Genomic DNA, 26,813 nt, shown 5'->3' with positions numbered 1-26,813 from the left:
TGCGCCCACAGGCATGTGTATCTGGGAACTCAGGAATTCCAGCACTCTGCCTTTATGTTGTGTTCCCTGCTCAACAGTCCTTCACATTCCTCATTTACACAGGATGCTGCACATCCATACTGAACCACTGCACCTCCAACATAGTGGCCTAATTGGGTTTTCTGGTAATATAACGTTGAGTTTGTGATGTGACACATTTTTTATGTTCTAGATTGACAGAAAGGAAGCAAAATTATACAAAATGATACGACCACCCAAGTCTAACATTAGAGTGTGTTAAAGTAATATGGCTGAAAATGGTGCATTTACCAAAATAGCTATTGAAGAGGCCATTATCCGTTTCTGACGTGCAATTTTGAATAAATTCTAAATAAATTCTAGCATTTTCCGATACAGTCAAGTGTAAAACAGTAGCCCTACCTCAGAAAACCGTTTGAAATTCAAACGCACTCAGAGAGGTAAGCATTGACTTGCAAATGACAGCTTCACCCTTCTCTGTCATTCTATTTTCTACAGTAGAGTGGTACCTGATCTTGTCTCACACCTAGAAAACTGTTCATGGTTATTCCAACCACATTATGTCCACACCCCCACACATTGTCAGTCAAATCGAGCTTGGCAAACAGTCATACATATATTTGGAAGCTATGTTAAAATATGTAAGCCTAGAAGTAAGCTAAGAGGGCGTAATTAATTGAACAAAAATGCTAATACATACCGTTTTTTTTTCTCTCACCCTAGAGGAGTGGTATGCACTATCGGTTAATGATCATTCGTTTCATTATAGCTGTTCTATTATTAGGCTGCTGATTAACTTGTTGCTCTGTAGCTGGTTGGTTAAAAAGAGAACATCATGCAGTCCTGCCTCTCATAGACCACAGCCATCATTCAGTCAGATGAGCACATGTTGCCCCCTCCTGGCCGTTGGAACCATTGCAGTTGCGTTGAGTCTGCGTTGCGTTGATAAATGCTTTGTTTGCCGTTACGTTACTACCTGGGCACTATCGGCTGGCTTTCATCGTGGAGAAACCGAATGTACTAAATAGAGACGGTTATAAAAAAATATTCTATACCATTCTATGACAGCAATTGCAGTTGAAGTTTCTAGAAGTAACCCAGTTTCGCTCATTTTGCGCAGGCAGGTTCTATGGTGTAATGGTTAGCACTCTGGACTTTGAATCCAGCGATCCGAGTTCAAATCTCGGTAGAACCTTCTTTTGGAGACAGTATCAGCTTATTCGTCCTCAGAAATAATAGCAATTGGGCATTTGAAACGTTGTCGTCAGTCATTAACAATAACAATACTAGTTAGACGGATACACGTCAAACAGACATGAGAGAAGCCCGCATTGCAATGTGAACAAATCTTGGATACATATTTGCTCCTTATGAAGACTAAAGTTGTAATATGTTGTCTTTATCATAAAGTATGGCAACATTTAACTATGCAACATTTAAGCAGCTGGCAATTCATGATATACAGACTATTATTGGTCATGTAATGTCTGTAGTTATAACGGTTTTCCACTAGGAGTCAGTGTATTACAGTAACAGATTATATGCACAGGGTACAGGGCCTTTTCAGCTTCTTTTTAGACATAGGCCATGTTCACCACACAGGGTGTTACACATTAACAGAACTAAAAAGAGAGAGAGAGAAAGGGAGAGACATTTTATATATATATATATTGTGTGTGTGTGTGTGTGTGTGTGTGTGTGTGTGTTTGTCTACTCTCTAATGACACAAATAGGATGATGCAATATGTTACAGGATTCTCCGTTGTCACAAGCCAGGGATGACTGTAATTCAGAACAAATGTAATACTATGAATGTGTGTGCTGTCAATGTCAACTGTCTACTAGAGCTTGAGTAATAACCATTTGTTGTAGAAACACAACAACAGCTCATATTTTCCAGGTCCAGTCATCACCACACGGAGGTTAGTTGGAAGGAAACAATGTCCTGAGTATGATTTCGTCATACATATTATGTGTTCAAATAAACATTATTGAAGAGTGATCTCATATAATTAAGTGGATGCTAGTTAGACTGTCATCAATCGCACTTCAAGGTAAAGCGCAACATTGAACAAAACCAGTGAACTTGTGGTGTTGCACTTAATGCTACCTCTACTGTCCACGTCCTGTGTCTGTCTTCCCTGCATGGAGATCCATGAGGTGTCCTTGCCGACCCAGGAAGTCCAGCCAGTTTGGTTGGAGCCAGAAAGGATCCAATTATTGGTCTTAGTGAATCAGCATCAGTCAGCATTATCTCACATCCTGAACACGCAGAACGATAACAAAAACACATGAAGAGATCAGGTCAGCCCTGCTGGGGAATGGAAGGGGTCAGATTGGGTGATGAGAAAGAGTGTGTGTGTGTGTGTGTGTGTGCACGCATCTGAGTCTCTTAGACAAGATAAGGTTGTTGTGACTGAAACTAGTACAGTGTATTTTTAACTGAGAGAGTACCATACAGTTTTGTTGCATTTATCTTGTTTTTTCAAGTTGTTTGTTCAAGTTCTTTCCTCTAAAAGTCATCTCTTTCCTCTCTCAAGTGGTGATCATGCAGTGCCTCGTGTGAAGGACAGTGATGCTATTGACAAAGGCAGGTCTGGTCCCTCAATAGTCTTTCCAGCCTCTCCACAACATACGCCAGAATGTCTGCCTTATGATACCATCATGGAAAGCTCTACTTCAGAGCCTTTGATTGCCATTCTCCCTGTCCCTCCATCCATCATCCCCCCTAATGAAAAAAAACAACAATCCCTATATTATGTTACTCTCTTTTCTTCATCCAGTTCATTCTGTACCTTTTATATTCTTCCATAACCCTGCTTTCCCTCCATTTCCCTTTGTCCCCCCCCCCTCCCCCTCTCTCTTTGGCTCTCTCTCAACCTCTCTCTCTCTCTCTCTTTGGCTCTGTCCCCTTCTCTTTCTCTCTCTCTCTCTTTGGCTGTCTCTCCCTCTCTGTGCCTCTCATCCTCTCTCCAACCCGTTCCCCTCTTCCCTGGGGTGTTGGAGTTGAGGAACTGCACTGCCCTTCACTCTCCAGCCATCACACTCACATTTTCACTTTTTTTCGTTAATTTTTCCCCCCTCTCCAAAGATTTCTGGCACAGGAAGGGACCTTGTATTTTCCACAGGTGCCCAGCTGGCGCTGTGGTGCGGTGCAGACCCAGGCCTCCCGGTTCCCCCTGTGGTCCCTCTCTCTCTCACTCTCTTCTAAAGGAACAGCTCCATCCTTATAGAAACAAGAATATAGGCCTCCTCTGGTGGGAGTTAAAGGCAGGCAAACCTACTGTATGGGTAAGAGCTCGAATAAGTCCCTATTTTACATGGCAGACAGTACCAGTCAAAAGTTTGGACACACCTTCACATTCAATGGTTTTCTTTATTTTTTTAAATTATTTTCTACATTGTAGATTAATACTGAAGACATCAAAACTATGAAGGAACACATATGGAATTATGTAGTAAACAAAAAAGTGTTAAACAAACGAGAATATGTTTTATATTTTAGATTCTTCAAAGTAGCCACCTTTTGCTTTGATGACAGCTTTGCACACTCTTGGCAAATTTGTGTCCCAACTTTTGACTGGCATTGTATGTTCTAGATAACACATTTCTATCTGAACGTTACAATAACATTGCATTTTCTTGAACATGCTCCACTCCTGTTTGTTGAGCTGTGGGGAGGTGTTTTTGTGCAGGGTAATTTATCACCACAAACTCATATAATGCAACACAACCCATGGGGAGTGACTGTGTCAAGAAAAGTGATTTAGTAACTAGTCCAACAACCCTTGGGGAGTGTCTGTCTTTAGATAAGTGATGTAGAAACTAGTCAACTGTTTTTGTTTCACACAAGTCGTTAAGGTAACATAAAAGAAAACATCAATATTTTGGGAGAATGATGACTTTATGGAATAGCTGAGTAAATGCTGAGTTAGTGGATTTGAATGGTGGCATTCAATAACTGCTTAACTTGTTGACCTTCAAATCCAACCATGCATGACTACATATCTCATCTCTGCCGCAAAAGATAACACGTAACTAAAGCCAATATACATATGGTAGCTTAAAGATAACACAGCGACATTATAAAACCTACTCTGTGAATTACTCTCCTTCACCCATCTGGCAGAGGCACATATCATCCCTGGTTGATGTGATGGGTGAGCCATGAATCATTCCCATAGTGCACAACATATTCTTCACATGTTAGTGTAGTGTACTCATATGTACAGTACCAGTCAGAAGTTTGGACACGCCTTGCCAAGAGTGTGCAAAGCTGTCATCAAAGCAAAAGGTGGCTACTTTGAAGAATCTAAAAATATAAAACATATTCTGGTTTGTTTAACACTTTTTTGTTTACTACATAATTCCATATGTGTTCCTTCATAGTTTTGATGTCTTCAATATTAATCTACAATGTAGAAAATAATAAGAATAAAGAAAACCATTGAATGAGAAGGTGTATATAAACCTAGACAGGCACAGAGAGCTCTACCTTTGCGGCTCATTATGGTTTGGAACTCATCAAATGGATGGAAGGTAGATTCACCAATAGCAACAATATTCACCCCAGCGCAACACGTGTGTCGTTGTCAGTGAAATTACGTCATCCCGCACTGAAACAGGACCCTGTGCTGCCTGTCACATGTGCACCATCACCCCCACCCCTGCCCCCACCCCCCTCCCCCTCCCCCCGCCCCATACCCTGCTGAATGCTTGTTTACCGCCATGTGTCTGAGACAGACGATCATTCCCTGTGACCCAGCAAGTCTTCCCCAGCGTTATAGATTTACGGGTGAGGGCACAGTGTATCCCGCTGTGAAATAATAGCACACGGAGCCACGGTAACAGCAACAGTAACACAGTGGGTGTGTATAAATATATAAATATATAAATATATAAATCCGTCGACAGCGCTGGTGGTGGTGGTGGTGGTGGGGATGGCTGGGAGCCAGACGTCAATGCTCTCCCCGGGCTGAAAGAAGTGCAGCATTGTCCAGTCAGGCCGCAGCCCCAACCCCAGCACCGAGCTCCAGGGCCTGGAGCACAGCGCCTGTCCAAGGGGCGACCTGGACCCAGACTGCAGATCCCCCTCAGAGAGTGTTTACCACCTCCTCCCCAGCCTGAAGACTCCTGCTATGTTTACCTCTCCTCTCCTCTGCTCTTCTTTTTTTCCATGACTGTTACTGCAAGGGGAAGAAGAAAAGTCAGCACACACTCTCTCTCTCTCTCTCTCCCTCTCTGCACGCTGTTGAGGGGCTGTAGGCAACAGGAATGGGTGGTTTCTAAAGGTAGTTTGCAGAAGAAATGGATGGTTCTGTAATGCTTAGAAAATGCAATAACTGAATATAAGAATGTCTCTCAGGAGAACCAATTCACCGGTTCATTTGCACCAGAGACACCAGGATATATGGGAGAGAGTTGTTACAGCAGGGAATGGGAAGTTGGAACCACTCTACACAAGGGCTATTTTGAAAGATGACACTCCCTCACAATAAACAGGCATAAATATCTGCTTTGGTAGGGACCTCCCATTGAGTTCCTGAAATTTGGACGCATCAAACTGTTATACAGTCAGACCCAACATAACATGGAAATAGGCTACGGGAACGTGGTCAAGCTTGCCATGGTTGTCTGAGATTCACTGAAGCTCTCCGAAATAGACGCAGTGAAATTGGCCAAGTAAGTCAACATGCCTGACGACAAGGCGTGTGGGCTTTTCACGGTTATGACAGGCTACTCTATCTTTAATTCTCAGAGTGACGCATGCAAATGGCATGATGGACTAGAACCGGGTCCAACAGCTAAGAGTCCTGTGCCGTTGATAACAGACAGCAGGATAAATAATAAACAATTCTATTCCTAGAATTAGAATATCATCATCGGTGGTCAATGAACACAAGCATAACAGAGGATGGATGCTATGGGGACAGGGCCAGAGTTGAATGGTGTTTAACTACTTTGTTGTAAACAGTCGAGCCAGCAGAGAGACAGAGGGTTGTCTTTATAGAAAGAGAAAAACAACATTTACTCTAGCAGTGGTTGCTCATTTTCTGGAGGCATTTTAAGTGGTAGAACCAGAGCCAAGCTAAAAATGGCTTCACGGCTCTAACATGAGAAAAGAAAACATTTAATCATGATGACCACTTTAAATCTACCCAACAGTGTATATCTGTATACACACCACACGTCACAACCTAAATTCACTTCATCATGATTTAGGCCGCTGATTAGCTATTTTAGGCTACTAACCCATTTCTCTTTTTAGAATTCTTAATCATCTTTCCAGCGCCATAGTGATGTGACAGTATAATTGTACTGTGATCTTTGAGAAGTGAGTAAAGAAAGTCTTGAATCAAAAAGTAGTAGGAGCACTCCGGCTGCTATCTCTGATACGTGTGGTCTGGGCACTGAACCTAACAGTCTTAGCAAGATACCCTTTGACCTGTGTCGTTTGATCAATACTCTCCCCTGTTTCACGCTGATAGCAGCGAGTAGCGATTGCAGCGTGCGGCGGAGCGCAACGCTCCGTGACTTTCTCAAAAGCAAGTTTCCTTTTAAGCGCTGGAGCCATGCGTGGACATAAACAGACATCCAGCTCAGCGGAAAGCCGCAAAATAACAACGTACGGCGAGGCGAGGAGAGAGACAATATGAGGCTGTACACTAACATGCTTCAGTGTTTGCCCAGGCATTCCAGCTCAGAACCACACGGCCGTCACTGTGGGACTTTAACCAGAGTGGGTCGTATGTAGCCTCACTGCAGCGGTGCCTGCCACAGCCCCAAAACACTGCAGACGGAGCCCATTCTATTTCCTATTGCTTTACTGCTTCCACTGCTGAGGTTTCTTTAACCGCTCATTTCAGGAGCCACTTTTCACCATGCAGGCCCAGAGGCATTCACAGAATCCCAAACTCGATCTGCCGGCCCATTCATGACTCTGGAGCTCAAAGGAATGACGTTGTATTGGGAGATTGTGATGACCCTATTTGGATTTATACTAAGATTTCTGGTTTGGAATGTGTACTGGAAGCATATTCATGTTGTGATGGTTTTGTAAAAAGGCGGCATATCAGGACGACAATGTCGTCCTTGCTTCCTCCACGCTGATGACAGGAAGTCTGAAGGCTGAACACAGAGCATCCCCTGAAAGTTAGATGCCCTTCACATTTAAAGGCCTCACAGCCGGCAGAACTGACCAGGTTTATGAGACTGGAGAACGGACGAGACGGTATTCCTACGGGGAACATGAACTTAAAAGGCTTGGAAAAGGGGTTGCCATAGTAACCGGTTCTCAGGATCCTCACAACGTGACAACAGAGATGTTTACCGGGGATCAAGCACCACGTAGCCTCGGTGGATGCTACAGTGATTCTTGAGAAACAGCACTAGCACCTATTTCCACGCTGCACCCAGTTGGAACTGAATAATCATTTGTATGCACATCACTGAGTCGTTTCGACATAAGACACAGTGTTTTTCAAAAACAGGTCAGTGACTAATATTGTTTTAAATAAAGGCTGACATTAGTTTTCAATTCAGCTGCCAATAAGACTCACACAAATATCCCTTGGGTCCAATGTTTATTTCGATATAAATATGTGTGTTTATTTTGGTTGAGAGGTCCCGTCCCACGGACGTTCTCTGAAAAGGGGGCAGAATCTCTTGCTCAACCTCTCCCAGTCCCTGGCACTTGTTTTTAATTAGCCTTGTTGAAAAGCCAGGGATAAGTCAAGGGCTTTTTGTAGTGAACTTGTAAAGCAGGACAGAGCTGGGGCTATGAATCAGCCAAGTTAGAACTGAGTAAATCATAGATCTGGCTGCTACCACCGCCATAATCCCACCATGCACTGCACTTCAACGCCAACTTTGGCCTCTCAGAGGTACCAGGCGGCACACATCATATTGATCATTGCAACATCGTGTTCTATGGCTGTGCCTTGACAGGAAGATGAATGTGAGCTAAAGTGCGGTCTCGCTGGGTTACGGGATTAGTTGGAGTGCTAGCTGAATGACTGTAATGTCGAAATGCCAAGTACCTCCAATGGGTTTATTGTAAGTTCATTGCATTCAAGACCATTGCAACATCCCATCACGAAAACAGAGAGAGAGAGAGAGAGAGAGAGAGCAAAAAGGGGGCTGACACAATGACACAATCTAAAATTACTTTTTTGGAATCCATATTTATCTCACAAATGTACACAGGATAACCTGCATACAATACAATACAATACAATACAAGTGAAAATACCCAGAGCCACAGTGTATGGCCAAACCACACAAACATGGAAGAGGACACAGAGGAATCCTGCATGGACATTCTCAACTCAGGAATAGGAAACCAGAGGGGACAGTGAGGTAAACCAATGAGTCCGCAAACAGCTTTTCCGAGCAAAATGTTGGTTTCCACTTCTTTCAACGGGAACAATGGGTGAGTCACAGACACTGTTGTTTTCAGTCACGTAAACATAAACCCGATAGGAAATCTTAGTGGATAGGAAGGGAGGATGTTGGGCACCTCTCTATTCAACCACAACACCTATGAAAGCAGACACCAGTGCTTCATTGTCATTGGATACATTGGATAAATAGGACTTGCTATCTAGAATCTAGATGTGCTATTTATGAAATAAACCCAAAGTTCAATTCCTCTGTTTTGATTTCAACACCCGTCTTCAGGAAGACCCGCTAGGGACTTGGATCATCGTCAGGGCAACAGCTTGTGATAAAGACAGCAGGATCACGTCTGAACTGGAAGGTATGGGGATGTTCTTTCTCTTTATTTACAACAGATTAACACCAATGGGAGTTTGATGTCCTGTGCTTCGCATAATGCTCCACAAAACACTAACAACAACAACAACAACAGGCTGTTGAGGAGGCTGGTGGAGGTGGACATCTGTAGACGGGCTCATTGTAATGAATGGAATGAGGAATGGTATCAAACACACACGGTTGATGCCATTCCTCATATGATTCCATGCATTACAATGAGCGTGTTCTCTGATTTCTACCTCCACCAGCCTCCCCTGTGCTACAATCACCAGATTCACATCTCCACCACCTTACCATGACCTCGTCCTCTGGCACTAACATCGCCTAAGTGATGGGCTTGATTCCGGCTGGGACCGTATATTACGAAAAATGTATGCACTCACTGCAATGTAGGTTGCTTTGGATAAAAGCGTCAGCTAAATGCTAAGTGGCTAAATGCCTTTACGATTACAACCGCCAACGGCCCCTGGTGTGAGCATTGATTACTTTGTCTTATGATGACTGTTGGATTGATGATTCACTTACTTAAACAAATGTATTTGTTGTAAGTCGCTTTGGATAAAGGCGTCTGCTAAATGCCATAAATGTAAATGTAAATGGCATATATATTATTATTACCTGAAAAGGATACTGTTGAAGAATGCCTAGGTTTCCTTCTACACAACAGTCCAGCAGTTTGTTTTGCACGAAAGGGTAAAACCACCATCTTCTAATAATCTTATGATCCAGTCAGCTCATGACAATGCAGACCCTTTAAGATGAAAGGAAATCATGAATAAACATCCATTGAAACATCAGCATGTATATTTGGTCTTTATTTAGAGTCTTTTTGTGTATACGCTACATACATAAACAGCTATGCATAGATCAATGTACAATGAACAGAAAAGGGAATATATTTGACACACACACACACACACACACACACACACACACACACACACAGAATGGCCAACCAGGACCTATTCTAAAGTCACTAATACACCACGGGAATAGCTTAATTACACACAGAGCACACCACCTAGAACAAGTCCAGCTGAGAGCCTTGTTTATGATGGAAATGCTGGAGGTGAATCAAAGAACAACATTCTCACACCATTGTTGCTCTCTCTTGCTAAATTTGGGCTGAGGGGGGATTCAGTAATACACAGGTGAGACTTACAACAACAACAACAACAACAACAACAACAACAACAACAACCCTTCACTGAATCTGCTCCAGGCCAGGTGTTTCTCATTTTAAGGAATTTCAAAGCAAAGTCTTTAAAAGTGTTGAGGTCCGGAGGGACCGTGTCTCTGCAGGAGGCCTCTCCCCCGGCCCCGCCATTTCCACAGTCACAGGTCAGCCCTCTGAGAGCCTCTCAATCACTTCCAGGTGAGCCGGGGCCTGAGCCGCCCGACCTGTCGTCAACCCTCTGGAGTCACGGAGGGCTCTGCATGATACGGTCACCGTACAGGACTCCTTACTCACAAATCACCTCCGTCAGTCCACACAGCAACAGAAATAAAAGGATCTTTGAACTTGGGATAGAAGAGTATTACCAGCTTGCAACAAGCGGCGTGCATGTGAAGCTATAGCATTACAACACTTTAAAACCAATACCAAAAAGGCATCTGGTTTGTGTCGGGAACTTAAATCGGATCCAATTGTGGCACTCAAAACAGGCCATGAAGGCACTCGTTGGATATGTGCCACAGAACGCTGTGTACATGTATGTGAGATAATAAATTGAACCTACTTACATGCCTATAGACACACTCCTCCTTCTGTATGAAAAATGTCACATGATATAAGCAGATATAGATACAGTATTTGTGGCTCATAGTGGCTAGCAGGGGTGATTGTGATGTCACAACACCTGAACAGCGCATGAGGGAATAAAATTCTCCATATGAAAAATAAATTAAAAGCCATTCTTCAAATAGCCTTCACAAAAACAACCCTTTTCAACTATTGTCTAAGGAGCATTGTAAATAAAAAAAGATTAAAAAAACAGAAAGAAAAAAAAAAAAAAAAAAAAAGAAATTTTAGAGATTGAGGCCAAATTTCTGCATGGCAAAATGCAGAATTTCCAAATGTTTATATGGCAAAATGTGCAGTGATTGTTTGTGATCTAGTGGTATATCACTCTTAAACATCCAACGTAGACTTACACCATCGACATCAACACCAGTACTGTAACTCTCTGCAGTCCATTTCACACCGATGAAACATTCGTCAATCACAATCCCCCACTGAAGTTCAAATAACTTACGTCATACGACTAAGGTGCACTAAAATGGGACTAATCTAGAACATTCCTCCTCTAAGAATGGTTTTCCTTCTTGCCTCTTGCCCCTCTCTCTCTCTCTCTCTTTTTCCCTCCTTCATTTGTCTGTCTCTGTCAGAATTTGTCATCCATTGAATTAAAAAACATGTGAAAAAACTATGGTAAAAAACGTGAACACAACGACAACCATAAAAAAACACCTCTCTCACTAAAAAGGGAGAGGGAGTCATGTCTTTTTAAGGGGGGCTGGCGCCCCCCCAGGCTCTAGAGTATTCTGGGGGTGCGTTCAGCCCCCTCAGTCAGCCCAGTGGTTTGTGAGAGGTGTTGTGTGAGTGGTTGACAGACACAGGGCTGGGGGCCTGGGGGCCTGGGGGCCTGCAGGCTGATCGAGGCCCCAGGCTCCCCCCTCCCCTCCCCTCTCCTCTCTCTCTCACACAGGCCCAGCCCTGTAGCTGTAATGGTTGTTGTGCTCTGCGTCTGCGATCTGCAGGCTGGGTTTGCGCTCCAGCTCCTCGCTCTCCGCCGTCTCGGGACTGGAGCAGCGGGGAGGACGCTGCTTGAAGAAGTCGGACACGTAGCGCACCTGCAGAGGGGGGAGAGAGAGGGGGGAGAGGAGGGAGAGAGGGAAGCAATGGTGGTCAGTAAGAGCATGTGGTTCCTAGTGATTGGGGGGGGCGGGGGGGGGGGGAGGCCAAGGGTTGAGTTGGAAAGTGTGACTGCACATGTCTGGTGGAGGGTACAGGCACCATGCAGCTGCAGCACATCTGAGAGGAACACACAGAAAGCTTCGCAACCGCTCCCGCTCTCCAACCGGGCCCGAGGACTCGTAAAACACGGTGCCCGGGAGGGTCTCTACTACTTGCACGCAGCAGTCTGGACGCACAAAAGTCTCGGCTTTTCACTTTCTGCAATGTGCGTCAACCAGAGTCTCTGCCGCTTCCAAAAGGCGTTGCTGTATGAGGTTCAATCAAAACAAGGAAGTTGGACTGTAAAAGGCATGTAAAAGGCAGCAGCCAGGCGGCCAGGCGGGCGGGCGGGCGGACTCACATTGAGGATGGCGATGAGGGCGCCCTGGAGAAGCCCCACCAGAACGTCACTCCAGTGGTGCTTGTAATCAGACACGCGGGTGTAACCCACGTAAACCGCGAAGGCCACCAGGAAGAACTGGATGGTGGGTCTGAGAAGTCTGGCCCACTTCGCCACCAACCTCGCCTGGACGTACAACTGGAGAGAGGGAGGGAGGGAGGGAGAGAGGGAGAGAGGGTGAGGGAGAGACAGAGAGAGATAGGGTGGGAGAGGGAGAGAGAGAGAGAGAGAGAGACAGAGAGATTAATCACATAAGTATTGCTTTCAATTGTAGACAATTTGACATTACTGTTAATTGACGTCTCAGTGATTTTGGCCTCTCTAAAGGGATCATCTTGCTGAATAAAGCCATGTAATTCCGACATGGTAATGTTAGCTTGTGTAACTGGCGCCGGTTTGCAGTTTAATGTCAGTCTTAGATATGCAAAGGTCTGTGAGACCAAGGTCTGTGTTTGTTTTGCAAATATACAGTGTTCATTATAAAAGTGCCTTAAATTAAGATATAGTACCAAGCAAGAACTGAAACAGGGAATGCTTAGAATCACATAAACAGTAAAAAGGTGTTGAATGCTGGTCTAATTTATGCCTACCATGGACTGAAACCTCTTTTCACAGGCAGAGAGCAGCTGCCAGAAAATGTGAAACTGGCACACGCACTTCCTCACTGCTACTGGGCTCCTGTTAGAGTAGGTGTGGAAGTTGGCATCCCCACGCCCCCCCTCCCCTGCCATCCCCGTGCCCCCCCCTACCATCCCTGCGCCACCCCCACCATCCCCGCACCCCCCCCTACCATCCCCGCGCCCCCGCACCCCCCCCCCACCATCCCCGCACCCCCCCCCCCCTACCATCCCCGCGCCCCCCGCCGCCATCCCCGTGCCCCCCTACCATCCCCGCGCCCCCCCCACCATCCTGCACCCCCCCTACCATCCCCGCGCCCCCCCACCATCCTGCACCCCCCCTACCATCCGTCCCTCTATCACACATGCACTCAATCTTAGAATCCAATACTGTAGGACACTTATATAGCAATGGGAATATCAAAGGGCTGATGGGATTACCAAACAACGCAGAGGAGAAGAACTGGAGACTAATTGATTGGTTTGGCCTTGCATAGTGGGCCGTCTAGTCGGCGCCTGGCCCTTTAACGCGCACACGCACACGCACACACACACACACACACACACACACACACACACACACACACACACACACACACACACACACACACACACACACACGGCCCAGGGCCCTGAACTGGATAACCAGAGAGAACAGAACAGAACACAGGCCTTGTCCTCGTATGTGGGGAACAACAGCCCGGCCCAACACCACATTAGTCTCCTGGTCCAAATTCTTCAGCTGAACTTTTGCCTTGCCCATATATGTCCATAACCCTTCTCTATGAAGCCTATTCTACCTCTCCGTGACATCCCTGATTAGAACTGATTCAAAGGGCAAAGCATTACATCAGATGATTCCATCTGAGACTTTATAAGGCTGATTCACATAAGGCCACGATTAGGGGTTAGAATAATTCCTGAGAAGTGTTTACTCACTGCTAGGAACAGCATACAGTACATCCCAAAGGAGGAGTGACCCGAGTAGAAGGACAACCTGGAAATCAGAGAGAACATTGATATTGCAAATGTACTGTACGTCTAAACATTTCATCAACACACCTTTTGAGCTCCCGTGACTTGTGTTAAACCCAATCAATCCAGTCAGTGGGTCAGTTTAATACCTGGACTCAGTGACGTCTCTGGGATTGCCAGTACAGTTGATCTGCAAGGGCATGTTGCCCTTGCAGTCCCTGGGGGCGCAGACGGCCATGAAGTTGGGCCGCGGGCGTCCGATGGTGTACTTGGCCAGGTCCGTCAGTGATTGGCTGACTGCCGCTCCGAACAGGAAGGTGCCCAGCACCTTGTAGAGTGCTGCCACGTACTGGTTGAACTCTGAGTTGGAGTGGATGCGTTTACTGTAGACTAGGTACGCCTCCCCGGAAGAAATCTGACGGAAGAGAGAGAGAGAGAGAGAGAGAGAGAGAGGGAAAGAGAGGGAGAGAGAGGGAGGGAGAGGGAGAGGGAAGATAAAGTCAGTCTGAGGGTGGGGTAATCTGATCCTAGATCCACCTGGAGCCATGACAAGGAAGACAGGCGTAGTTTATTTTATACGTTTATTTGTCATGTCATTGCACCAGACTTAGCTACAGTAGACAGCTAATTTTCATCTGTAGTCCCTCTGTTCTTTCATTTACATTTTTGACATTCAGCAGACGCCTTTATCCAAAGCGACTTACAACAAGTACATTTGTCTAAGTAAGTGAATCATCTATACATCAGTCATCATAAGAAAACGTAATCTATGCTAGGATCAGGGGCCATTGGCAGTCACAATTGCTAGAAGGAAGGAAGAAGGATGCTAGAAGGAAGGATTTCTTTTTTCCCCCGCTAGGGTCAGAGAAGGCATTTGGCTCTGCTAACTTCACCCGGAAATGAGACTAGAGTGGGTCAGATGTGTTTGCTCTGGTGTCATGGTGGCAGGTTGGACTCACTATGATGACGGTGCAGGAGATGGTGACGGCGGCCAGCAGGCCGTGGGTGATGGTGTCAGGTTTGAGAGGGTATTTGATGCTCTCGTCGTCACAGAAGACCCCGCGCTCGTAGGGCCGGTACACGATGGTCATGATGAGGAAAGGCAGCGCCGCTACAGGAAGGAGAGACGATGAGAAACAGAAAACAGGTTAGATTCACATAACGTCAATTATCACAACTTAACCATAACCTGGGTACTTAACCATACTTAACCATACAGTACTTAACCATAACCTGGGTACTTAACCATACTTAACCATACAGTACTTAACCATAACCTGGTTACTTAACCATACAGTACTTAACCATAACCTGGGTACTTAACCATACTTAACCATACAGTACTTAACCATAACCTGGGTACTTAACCATACAGTACTTAACCATAACCTAACCCATTCTGGGAACTAGACTACTTTGACCATAATAAAGACGATAAAGTTGGCTACTCTGGGTGTGTGTGTGTGTGTGTGTGTGTGTGTGTGTGTGGAGGAGGAGGTAGACAATCATGTTGATCCAAGCGAGTGTAGTTACAAGAGCGTTCTATCTTTGAAATAACACATTCTTTCCATCTCCAGAAAACTAGACAGACATTACGTTGTTTTTTAATCAGCGAGGTGAACTATTTCTTCAAGGTTTGTAAGGGGAGTATTTTTCCTGCCGAGCAATCTGTGGAACACTGATATCTTGAAACAACCCAAAATGCCTACGCTAGTACACCACACACACACACACACACACACACACACACCACACACAACACACACACACACACACACACACACACACACACACACACGCACACACACACACACACGCACACACGCACGCCATACCTCTTTAGAAAGCTGAGTGATGTGGTTGTGTGCACAAATAAGCCCAAATATAGCCTCAAGGCTACAGGGCAAATGGAAACAGTCCTTGAGACGGAAACATTGTGAATCCACAGACACACTCGACCTGTCTGACGTGTGATACGAAGCCACAAACTCACAATGAGGAAGACATTAAGTGTTTATTATTTCCTTTCCTGTTGATGAGAATGTAATGAAGTACGCTCACTGCTCTATGCCACATCCGTATCGGCAAATTAAACAGATACTACAAGGGAAAATACCTAATTTGCACAAGTGCTTAGAGTGTGGAGTTTTTCTGTAAGAGCCTGGAGCTTTCTTTTGTGTAAAACCAGGAGCGCAGCTGTGGAGATGAGGCCTAGGGCGTTTGCGTGAACAAAACTCCCCACCCTGAAACCCACTACCCAGCTATCACAGCAAGGCAGACAGACAGAGAGACAGCCTTGGGGTGCCAGGAGGCAGACAGGCCGCATACTAAATGAAAGAAAAACAGTAGTGAAAAAATATTACATACACGTAAAAGTGCAGTTTCAAGTTTTACATTTCTGTTAAAGGGCCCCCTCCCCAGTCCCCTTCTCAAACACGTCTGTTTATGACATAATTCCAGGCCACGTTCCAGGCAGACTGACAGATAGTGGGCCAGGAGCATATATACTAAGACCTAATGAAAATATACTGGATATGTTCTGAAGTCAGCAAAGGTGAGGCTCTACTCAAGGTTTCTCTGCTTTCAGAAGCCACGTGTCACACACATCACGAGCACATGACTCTAGTCCTTTCAGAGGCCACAGGGAATGTTTTCAGAAAACTAGTACTGAGTATTCCTAGTAAACATCATGAGCAACATAAGAACACGTAAGAAGTTTATTTAACAGGATAAGGTATGAGAGAAGAATGTATATGTAGATATGAGATGACACTCTGAAATCAAAAATACAGAAATTTGATTCCAACTGCTGCTTACATGACACAGTATGCCGTCTGGCTGACGTGACTCCTCCGTGATATGAGATTAATCATTACATTGTGAATTCGCTGTGTGCCTGCAATGCCCACCCAACTTAGACACCCGATCCAACTAACAATGCCTTCCATTGCTTCAGTGCGGGACACCAAGGACAGGAGAGAACAGGACCTTTGTGTTGGAGGATCAGATAATGAACAATAGTCTTCAGAGGGTAAAGAAGTGTCATTGTACTGTCTGTATTGCACACAGTCACCTTCCTGCTAGGTTTCTGACAAGACAAAGCACACAAATCAGGAAAACATTGGGGGGGAAAAAACAACTAACCCATACACAACCTACCACAACCTACCAAGCCACATTCATACACAACCTACATATAGTAAAGGTTAAGATGCAAAGGTCAGTTGCTTTGCCAGTTACCACAAACTGAATGCAATGTAATGGATGTAAACCAAGCAATCACTATTAAGTGTGTAACACGTCAGAGGAAATCAGCACCAAACAGGTGCAAACGCTTTGACTGACCAATATAGAACTGTCGACTTCATTTCCCAAACAGCACCAACCATCCTTCCTCCCCTCTCAGCTCTGTCTGTCAGCAGCAGCAACAGCAGCAGCAGCAGCAGCAACAGCTGTGGTCCACCTGCCCCCCTCAGCCACCCACCCACCCACCCACCCACCCACTTCACTACCACCACCACCACCCACCAGCAGAAGCCTGTTGTGACAGTGTTTACACAGTGGCAGCTGTTATCAGGGCGACAAGACCCACGAGAGCCACAAAATAAAGGCTCAGTCCCCCCCAGGCCCGGCAGGCCCTCAGTCCCCCCCAGGCCCCCCAGGCCCGGCAGGCCCTCAGTCCCCCCCAGGCCCCCCAGGCCCTCAGTCCCCCCCAGGCCCGGCTGGCCCTCAGTCCCCCCCAGGCCCGGCAAGCCCTCAGTCCCCCCCAGGCCCGGCAGGCCCTCAGGACCATCCTGCAGAGCGACAGCCACAAGACAAAGTGGAGATCTCCAACATCCTGTCTAAGGGGACTCAGGAACGGTAGGGAAAGAGTGTGATGTGGCTTCTGGATGGAGATTGATGCCCTGCTGCCTCCCGCCTCCAGCTGGCAGGGACGCAGCGGGACAGAATCACAGGAGAATGTCAAGGAACAAACGTCTCCCACTTCCTTTTCCTACTCCACATGGACACATGGCTGGCACTGAATCTTAGAAAAGACTGGATGAAGAAAAAGAGGATTATGTTCCTTTGTTATTGTGACCACGTCTCCCTACCTTTTCCAGATCCAGTGTCAACGATTATGTGTTTGGTTTCTGGGGGAATATTCGGCCATTGTTTTGTTCAAAAACAAACAAAGCCGAGTGTAAAATAATCAGGACAGTCGTATAAAACTCCTGGAAGGACGTTAACACTCAACACTCGTCAACACTTCTGTGTTCATGCAAGTCTCTCATCCATTTCTGAGACCCTTTTCCCCCCCCTGACCTTTCTAGACTTGATATTTCAAACTGGAAGCATTAACACAACCTGTCATACACTCTGTAACATATTCTGAAAAGGAAAATAGTTACTGGGAATATACATGGCTTTTTCATTTCTAGTAAAAACAAACATGTACTTGAGGGCTACTGTGTGGACTACCTTTATTACTGTTGGGAGGGTTGGGGGGGGGGGTGGACTACCTTTATTACTGTTGGGAGGGTTGGGGGGGGGGGGGGTGACAGAATAACATAGAACCTGTCTACACGGCATAGATTACCCCCATTAAATACATACTCTTATTGGGCTGGCTTATTTAGCAATTGAGGGAAAAAAGAATGGAAAATACTGGCTAAATCGTACGCTTTCATCACCAGTATCCGGATTGGGTCGCACATATAAGCACACGCAAAATACATACAGCAAGTATTGTATGTCTGAGAGTCGGTCTGGACACAATCTAGGAAATGTTTATTGACCTAATACAGGAAGTGGATTATAAATGGATTATGGAAGCGGATTCTAAATGAGCACTTAGTGTTTGAATATGTAGAAGAAACACACTGGAGTAATTGCAAGGCCCTTTTATAAAGCTTTTAACACCATCTGTCAGAGGGGTCAGCAAAGAACATTAGTAACGGCGAAGTGGGGAGACAAATTATGTGCAAATGTTCAAAGAAAAGCTCTGGTTAATAAAAAATACTGCTTACTAAAAGCTTACAAGATCTGTATATCCAATTAAACAAACCATGGATGGAGTATAACACATTAAGATCAATAAAAAGCACATTTTAGTTACGCATGGGTATGTCAAGATGGCATCCAGCTGTTTGTGTGGGGAAGAGGTTACCATGGTTTCTTCATTCTATTGGAATAGCTAAAATGCCGTGCCCTGAGTGCTTTGATTCGCCACGCCAACCGTAGATGGGCTGGAGCTAGACAGCTCACCTGGCCTTAAATCACCCTCTCCTGGCTTGTAAACGTGTGCACTTTTTTAATGTCTGTATTCATAAGACAGCATTGATTCAGGAGACACTTCACTTTAACACGTCAGCCAAAAATCTAAAAGTTTATATGAAAATATTGGTTCTCAGGTGAAGTTGCCAAAGAAATTTGGACCTAGTGTCCTGGGTGGAGCTAAACGTGCTGAGGTGAGGTGGTGTGTGTGTGTGTGTGTGTGTGTGTGTGTGTGTGTGTGTGTGTGTGACCACAACACACTGCAGAGAATCTGAGAGACTAACCAGCCACTTTCTCAGAAACATGCACACAGACAGACACAAACAAACACATAGGCCTTCACACACAGGCACAAATAGACACTCAGACAGACAAAATAGGTCTCCAGGATACCACAAGAAACTCCCACAGCTCAAATTGACAGTGTTCCAGAACTGCATCTTTACAGGAGGCAAGGGAGGGGGAGCCATGTCTTTTAAATTGACAGTGTTCCAGAACTGCATCTTTACGGGAGGCAAGGGAGGGGGAGCCATGTCTTTTAACGGGCCGAGTAAAAGTCCTCAAAGCCAAGCAGGAGGTAGAATAATACAGGAAAGCAGGGTGGAGAGGTTCAAAGAGGTAGTGGCTGTATAAGGACCATGGCTACAGACACCTGACTCTGTGGTGGAGGGAAATTAGGCCCGCCTGGAATGCTGCCAGGAAGCCAATCTACACTCCCCGTTGAAGAGGTAATGAGCCCTTTTGAAACCACAGGAAGCAGAGCTCACATTTCCTGTCGAAGATGAAGGACCCCCATTGGACAGCTTTGACCACATTTGAGAGAGCCTAACCCCCCGCCCGCCCACCAACCCCCCTTCTTTCGCCAACAGTACGTGCACATTCACTCGTATCATCTATCACAGAACCTTGGCTGTCTGCTTCTCCTAAACGGGGGTTCTTATCAGGCCGCGGTGATACGGGGGAGAATAACAGTGAATCGTTTGAGGATGAGAAGAGTTTCAGATGCAAATGCACTGTGACGTGCCGAGGAACCACGGTTCAAAAGACTAAGCTGTGCAGCACCTGCTCAAATTCTTTTGATTGGACATCTGCGTTAAACCCATTTCATACGCAGGCTTGACCTACCTGTCTACTCGGAGCGGAGCTCGGGAGGTTTACTTTATGCACCGTTCGCCTCATTCAGTCAACGCTCCGCTCATTCCCACCCTCCATTGTCCTCCCACTCTCTTGTTCAAAATCTCTCTCTCTCTCTCTCTCTCTCTCTCTCTCTCTCTCTCTCTCTCCTCTCTCATCTCTCTCTCTCTCTCTCTCTCTCTCCTCTCTCTCTCTCCTCTCTCTCTCTCTCTCTCTCTCTCTCTCTCTCTCTCTCTCTCTCTCTCTCTCTCTCTCTCTCTCCTCTCTCTCTCTCTCTCTCTCTCTCTCTCTCTCTCTCTCTCTCTCCTTAAATCCCAGTGTCCTCCCATACTCTCACGCTCTGTAAATACAGAGGTCTGAATGGAGCCCTGCTTTATTTAGCCGGCAGATGTGCAATTACACGGGTTCATTTGGGGCCACAATCGCACTCCACTCTTGAGAGGAGAGCCACAACCAGTCACATACTCTCTCTCTGTCTCTCTCTCTCTCTCTCTCTGTCTCTCTCTCTGTCCTCTCCCTCGATGTGCACTGGAGGCGTCAGAGCCTGGACTCAAACCTGGGTAATTGTAGCCTGCTCCAGTAATCTGTACTTCTCAGGGAACTCTTCCATTAAACTGTACTCTCATCATCATGAATCATAGGGATCTGGAATGGCCATCATGTAGGTTTCTCCCTACCTCCATTTGAGTGGCACCTTGCAAAGCTTTGAATATGGAAAAGAATTACAAAAAACATACAGCCTGGGATTTTGTTTTGCATGATTCTAGCAGATTGTTGTCGATCTGGTGTGGTGGGACATTCCCTGGTAGGCTGAGATGTTCCCTAGCATGATGGGATGTTCCCTAGCATAATGGGATATTCCCATGCCTCTCTGATGACCTGACTGGTCCACAAAGTGGAGAGAAGGTCACAGCTGGATCATGTGCTAGAATGCTCCCATCTTCACTGGGATGGGATGTCCCATCTCTCTCCACTCTCAGGGTCATACAGTCAAGTGCCTCTGCCTTCTCAAGTCTTGACCAATCTCAATCTGTCCGTCCCCATTTCCCTCTCTCCATTTCTTCTCCATCTCCCTCTTTCTATGCCTCTCTTTTTCCCCCGACCCCTCTCACCCTCTATCCAAATATCTGTGTGTGTGTGTGTGTGTGTGTGTGTGAGAGAGGGAGTGTAGACCAGGGCCCTTCTCTCTCAAGCCCAACCCCAGTCTGCTGTGCTCCCTCCTCCGGCAGGCCGGACTGACTGACTAATGTGGAAGGTATGTGCTGAGCGAACAAACTCTGCATTTGGGTCTGGAATTCTAATTCACACGAGAAACGCCCAACTTCCCCAGTCACACCAGATTCAGCCAGCTACCCATTATTGCTCCTTAATCCCCCTGTTTCGCTCACTTCATCATTCATGCATTCTGAGCACCAAGCAGTGCAGAAGGTGGGCTGATAAATCTTGGTCTGGGGAAAGTCAGGTATTCAGATCAAATGAATGGTCAAAACCACCATGTTTTGATTACACACGAGAGAGCTAGCAGCAGATGTTGCTGTGGTAGAACGGTGCTGTATTATATTTTCATAGCTTTCATATCATCCAGCCATAGGGTTCTGACTCGTGAAATCTACGTTGCTGTATTTCATAGAGCCAACCGTCACAACGCATGTTGTTGGTCCGTCTCATCTAATCTGTTTATTGGAGATGGCATCAGTTTCCATGACACACCATTGTCATGGGAATAACAGTCCCGGCGGTGTCGTTAGGACATTTCTCTGTGAGTGGGAACAGTTTGAGAACGTATGACAATGCCCGTTCCCAAAGCAACAACGTGAGAATCCCATGAGAGGCCCTGGAGACACTGCATAGTTGCTTTTACAAGCCACGCCGCTTCAAACTCCAGGGCAGTCAGGGTCAGAGAACATGGTGCACATTTTATGAAGCCAAGTATTAGGCTAATATAATAGACTTTGGCGTGCCTTTGAGTTTGAATTGAGACAAAAAAAAGGCCCATACAACAAGGCCCATGCAAGGCCCAAACAAAACAAGGCCTATAAACCATATGACTCGTTATTCCCGTGTCCTACAGTAACCCTGCCAAGCCCGCCGGGGGTCCTTCAGTGTGGTGGGGGTGGAGACCTGGCATCTCCATGACTCATCACTGCATGTGATTACTGCACAACAGGGGGAAGAAAACCTTTCAACCTCCTCCAGAGAGAGAGAGAGAGAGAGAGAGAGAGAGAGAGAGAGAGAAAATAAGAGAGTGAATGTGAATGTGAGTGCGTGTGTGTGTGTGTGTGTATGTGTGTATGAGAGTGAGTGTGAGTGAGTGTGTGTGAGTGTGTGTGAGTGTGTGTAACCTCTGGCTCACTGTGGGGTAAATTAGTCATACACTGTGCTCAGAATATATCTGATTCATAAGCATAAGGCACAGCTCACAGCTATTCATACTGCTTGAAGCACACAATACATCTCGTGATGTGGAGTATGTTATTCTGCTGGTTTCTCTGCTACCTTCTGTATGGAACGCGTAGGCAGGGAAAGGTTAACCCCAGCCTTTCCTCTGTGCACATGGCCAACGCCCACCGTCTATTTGTACTGAGGGTAGGTTTACACAGACAGAAGAGAGGAGGGAGGGAGGCAGGTGGGTAGGGAGGGGGGAAAGAGGGAGAGAGAGGGGGATTAAGGGTAAAACAGAACTGAAGACCCTAGATTGAATGTCAAACTCATGACCAGGACCGATATTTGAGTATCTCCAATGCTTGGTTCCAAGGTCCAACAGATTTGCAGGTTACTGGTTGCTCGGACGAACTATGAACTAGACATTAAGAGTGAAACCACTTAACCACAGCGTCTGGCTGTCTGAGGTGCATCTAATCCCAGGACTGAAATCCTAGCTTGGGTGTTTCTCCATGGAGACGCAGGGGAGGGCTTGTGAGTGACTTTGAACCTGCGTCTTTGTCATGGTTACTAATCACAGTTACACCTGCTGTTAATACTGTAGTTTGACCGGGGCTAGGCCTAGGATAATGGATAACTACATTTCACTGTCATGATATCAAAAGTACCTCTGAATCGAGTACATAGCTAGGCCTATACATTTCTTGACAGACAAAGTGTTTGTTAATGACAGCTTCCTGACTGAAAAAATATCTTTGTAAACCTTAGTTGTTGCACAGAGTCTACATATACATACATTATATATATATATATATATATATATATATATATATATATATATATATATATATATATATATATATACATACATACATACATACACACACACACACACACACACACACACACACACACACACACAAATATGAACCCATTGTAGTTGCGTAGCTTGGCATTCCGAAAATGGCAGTTGTTGCTAATGAGATCAACTATGAGCTGCATCAAAATGAAGTACAAGGAAATAAGATCAACTATGAGCTGATAGTAGTGAAAGGCTTGAGAGGGATCTGGAACGGCATTCATCTGCATTCTCATCCTACTTTCTTTTTAGTTACTGTGGCAGCCTGACAGGCTTTCCCAGCATGCTCCTTTAAACCCCAGTGAGGGGTGGAGTGAACACCCACTGGAGCCTAGTTTCTGCCCTCAAAGGACACCTGCAGAGAGACCATGCAGAGAGGGAGGGAGGGGGGGACGGACCAAAAACGTGTGATTTATTTTCACCAGTTTGGGCTATAAACGTGGGATAAAACCATTACATTAAGAATTCATTCACACATTCACATTAAGACTAACATTATAATTAAGTTACTAAACCACCGTTATATCAACTTCTCCCACACACTGGTTCAGTTTCAGTTCATTTCTTATTTCTAACAATTGACCACATAATGGGAAACAGGAAATAACATTGTTGTCATAGTTCTGCTTTGAACAGTGGAATACATTTCAAATAATAAGTCATTTCTCTGGTGGCTGCTGAGAACAAAGGCATAGTTTTGACTTTTTCCTCTTTTTGTCGGGGGGGGGTGGGTGGTTGGGGGGGGGGGGTGATCTAAATTTGACCGGCGGGGTTTTAAGCCCAGACGTGTGACATAGTTTGTTGGAGCTTAAGAGTTCAATGGGGACCCAGACTCTATGGTAGTCTGTCCGATGTTATCACCGCTGGAAAATCCCATGGTGTTGGGATGGATCATGTTCTGAAAGCCTGGGGATGTAGGTCCCAACAGGCATCAGGCATTACCCATTCTCTCTCCTCTCCTCTCCTCTCCTCTCCTCTCCTCTCCTCTCCTCTCAACCACAACAACACTGGCATGTGGCGCCAAAAGTCAACATAAGCCTGCCAAGTGTAAGTGTAAGCACACACCTCACTTACACCCCCGAACGCCACCAGAGCCATGCCACTGATGCCGGGTGAGGAGGCCATCTTTGAGGATGGGGTTTGGGGCTGGCTTGCATGGCCGTGGGCGATGCGGAAATGTAAATGTAACGGTTGATTGGTTTGTTTGTGTATGTGCTAGTCTGTAAAAAAAAATACTTTCCTCCTCGGAAGACAACAAACAATTACGTTCTATTCTAATCATGAAGAAGTCAAAGAGAGGATGAAAGGATGTTGATAATTATAACTGTGTATTTAGTTCTACACCCTTCAAACAAGCGATAGGTTTACACTCTGCCCTGAAGGCATGCTACTTAATTCATATTCATGGTTCAATGGCGCAGTGTGTGTTCTCAGAACCCTACCCAATGTTCATCTTGAAATAATTCCTAATTGAAGTAAGACAAAAAAAAAAAAAAAAAAAAAAAAAAAAAAAAGGGGGTCTGCCAAGCACATGTGTAAGCAATATCCTTGGAAATGCAGTGAATGTGGAGAGAGGCACATTCTTAGAGGGATTTTGGGCAGAGAGAATATTGAAGAAAACAGGGTAGAAGAGGGCATACACATGTATATCAAATTTCCATAAACAAACACTGAGCTTCCGGAACCTCTGTAAAATCCTGCAGACCCGGCCAGTACGGCGGGACAAGGCCCGTGAATGGGAATGAGAATGAGATCCTTACCCTTCTCCCATGGTGCAGTTTAAATGTCACATCATGTCTGCTGGACACGTTTGCTAATACGTGAAAATAAATAAAGGGGATGGGAATGGATGGAGTCAACAGAGGGAAACAGACTGGCATCATCCACAGCTACCGCCAAAGCAGTGTTAACCCACTTACTTCATCTCTCTATTTGGCAGACCATTTGCCTCTGGCAGACTCTTATTTAATTGAACCCGGAGTGGGGATGTCCATATTATAGGACGACAATGGACATTAAGGGGGGAAAAAAACAAAAAACAACAAAAAACACGTTCTGATCAAATATGAAGTGGGTGTGGGGTCCCTCTGTGCCAAGTTTTGTAGCTATGAAAGGGGAAATTGTTTTCGAGAATGAATGTTGTGCTAAAACTTTGTACATTGTGTACATTTGATCTCATTGCAGAATTCCTGGAGTAAGTGGCAACAACTTGTCCATGAAGGTTACCCTGTATTTGCATACTTAGAATATTATTTACATGGTTCTATTATTCTACATTGTCTAAGTAAATATACAATTGTTCACTTGTAGAATGTAACAAATACAAAGTATAAACACAAAAAGAGGGCACAAACGTCATACTTTGCAGTTGTGGTGGAGTGCAGTAACTTGCTTTCCATCCAAGTGACAACCTAATTGTGAATATTTGGCTACAAAATTAAAACCTCCAATTTCCAAGTAAAATGAAGCTGCTGTTCTGTCTGTGTGTAAGTCAAGTAAACATGCTGTCGAGGCAAGACTGCTTACGTAGGTAAATGCTAAAAAGCGCTGATATGAAATCTTCATATCAATCTTCTGTTATTGTATCTACTGTACTTACCTACTACCACGCATAGCACGTCCACTAAGACGTATAGCTTCCTTTTCCCCAAGTCCGTCATTGTGATTCCGTTGATAGAGGCTGTCAACTTATCGATAATTTGTCTAGAAGGTTAGAATTAATGCTGACATAGGCTACAGTCCATTTGCGCTTAGAGAAGACTAAAATAGAAGGCTATGCAAACAGGCAACCTGTACTGCAAGTTCTTCCGGCTTCGTTACCTGCCCAAAGCTGTTGACACCATAGGTGTGCAGTTTTTGGAGCAGAAGTCCGAGAATGTATTATTCCAAACTGAAAGACTAGCCAGCTCGATAGGCTAAAGTGGTAAAGTCTTGCGCCTCTTTGCGCGCATATTGTAGGTACACTGATGACGCTGAAAGCAATCCTTCGATTTCACAGTGCTCGAGGCGTCCGAGAAACCAATATAAGTTTTTCTCCCCACACCACTGATCCCTCCTCCTCTTTTCCGTCCTTTGCGTTTTTATACACCCACAATCTGACGTCAAAATAGTTACCTATGCAAACTCTGAAAAGTACACATGACAGCGATTGTAAACACAGCTCAACAGCAAACACTACTGCGCAACAAACGTTCTCTGCGTGTCTTGCTGGTGCAACAATTGTCAGCGGTCAAGACGCACATCTGACTTGCGGGGACTCTGGAGGCGCCTACAGTATGAGACTGGAAATTATTCAATGAGACATTGTGCCATACAACTGACAGTGGTAAGTAATACGTGCATTGCCATGAATCTACCATGAATCACAGTCCATCAATTTATTGGCGAAATGAAATATCGCAGATTTATCTCACATATATTTTGACATCATTGAAGTTGTAG

The 26,813-nt window shown here is 45.3% G+C and overlaps 1 protein-coding gene across 1 annotated transcript; it reads right to left on the bottom strand.

Annotated features, from left to right (window-relative positions):
* Window positions 1-9,599: 9,599 nt before the first annotated feature.
* On the bottom strand, window positions 9,600-26,394 carry plpp2b (phospholipid phosphatase 2b). The gene is made up of 6 exons (XM_083671964.1): window positions 25,972-26,394; window positions 14,701-14,852; window positions 13,891-14,156; window positions 13,706-13,763; window positions 12,111-12,287; window positions 9,600-11,646 (listed from the first exon to the last, which is right to left on the bottom strand). The coding sequence occupies exons 1-6, from the start codon at window positions 26,030-26,032 to the stop codon at window positions 11,494-11,496; spliced, it is 867 nt and encodes a 288-aa protein (XP_083528090.1). The 5' UTR covers window positions 26,033-26,394; the 3' UTR covers window positions 9,600-11,493.
* Window positions 26,395-26,813: the final 419 nt, after the last annotated feature.

This window comes from Argentina silus (assembly GCF_951799395.1).
Source record: "Argentina silus genome assembly, chromosome: 6".
Classification (NCBI taxonomy): domain Eukaryota; kingdom Metazoa; phylum Chordata; class Actinopteri; order Argentiniformes; family Argentinidae; genus Argentina; species Argentina silus.
The sequence above is the reverse complement of the archived record's forward strand: the minus strand, read 5'-3'. Positions and strand labels throughout refer to the sequence as shown.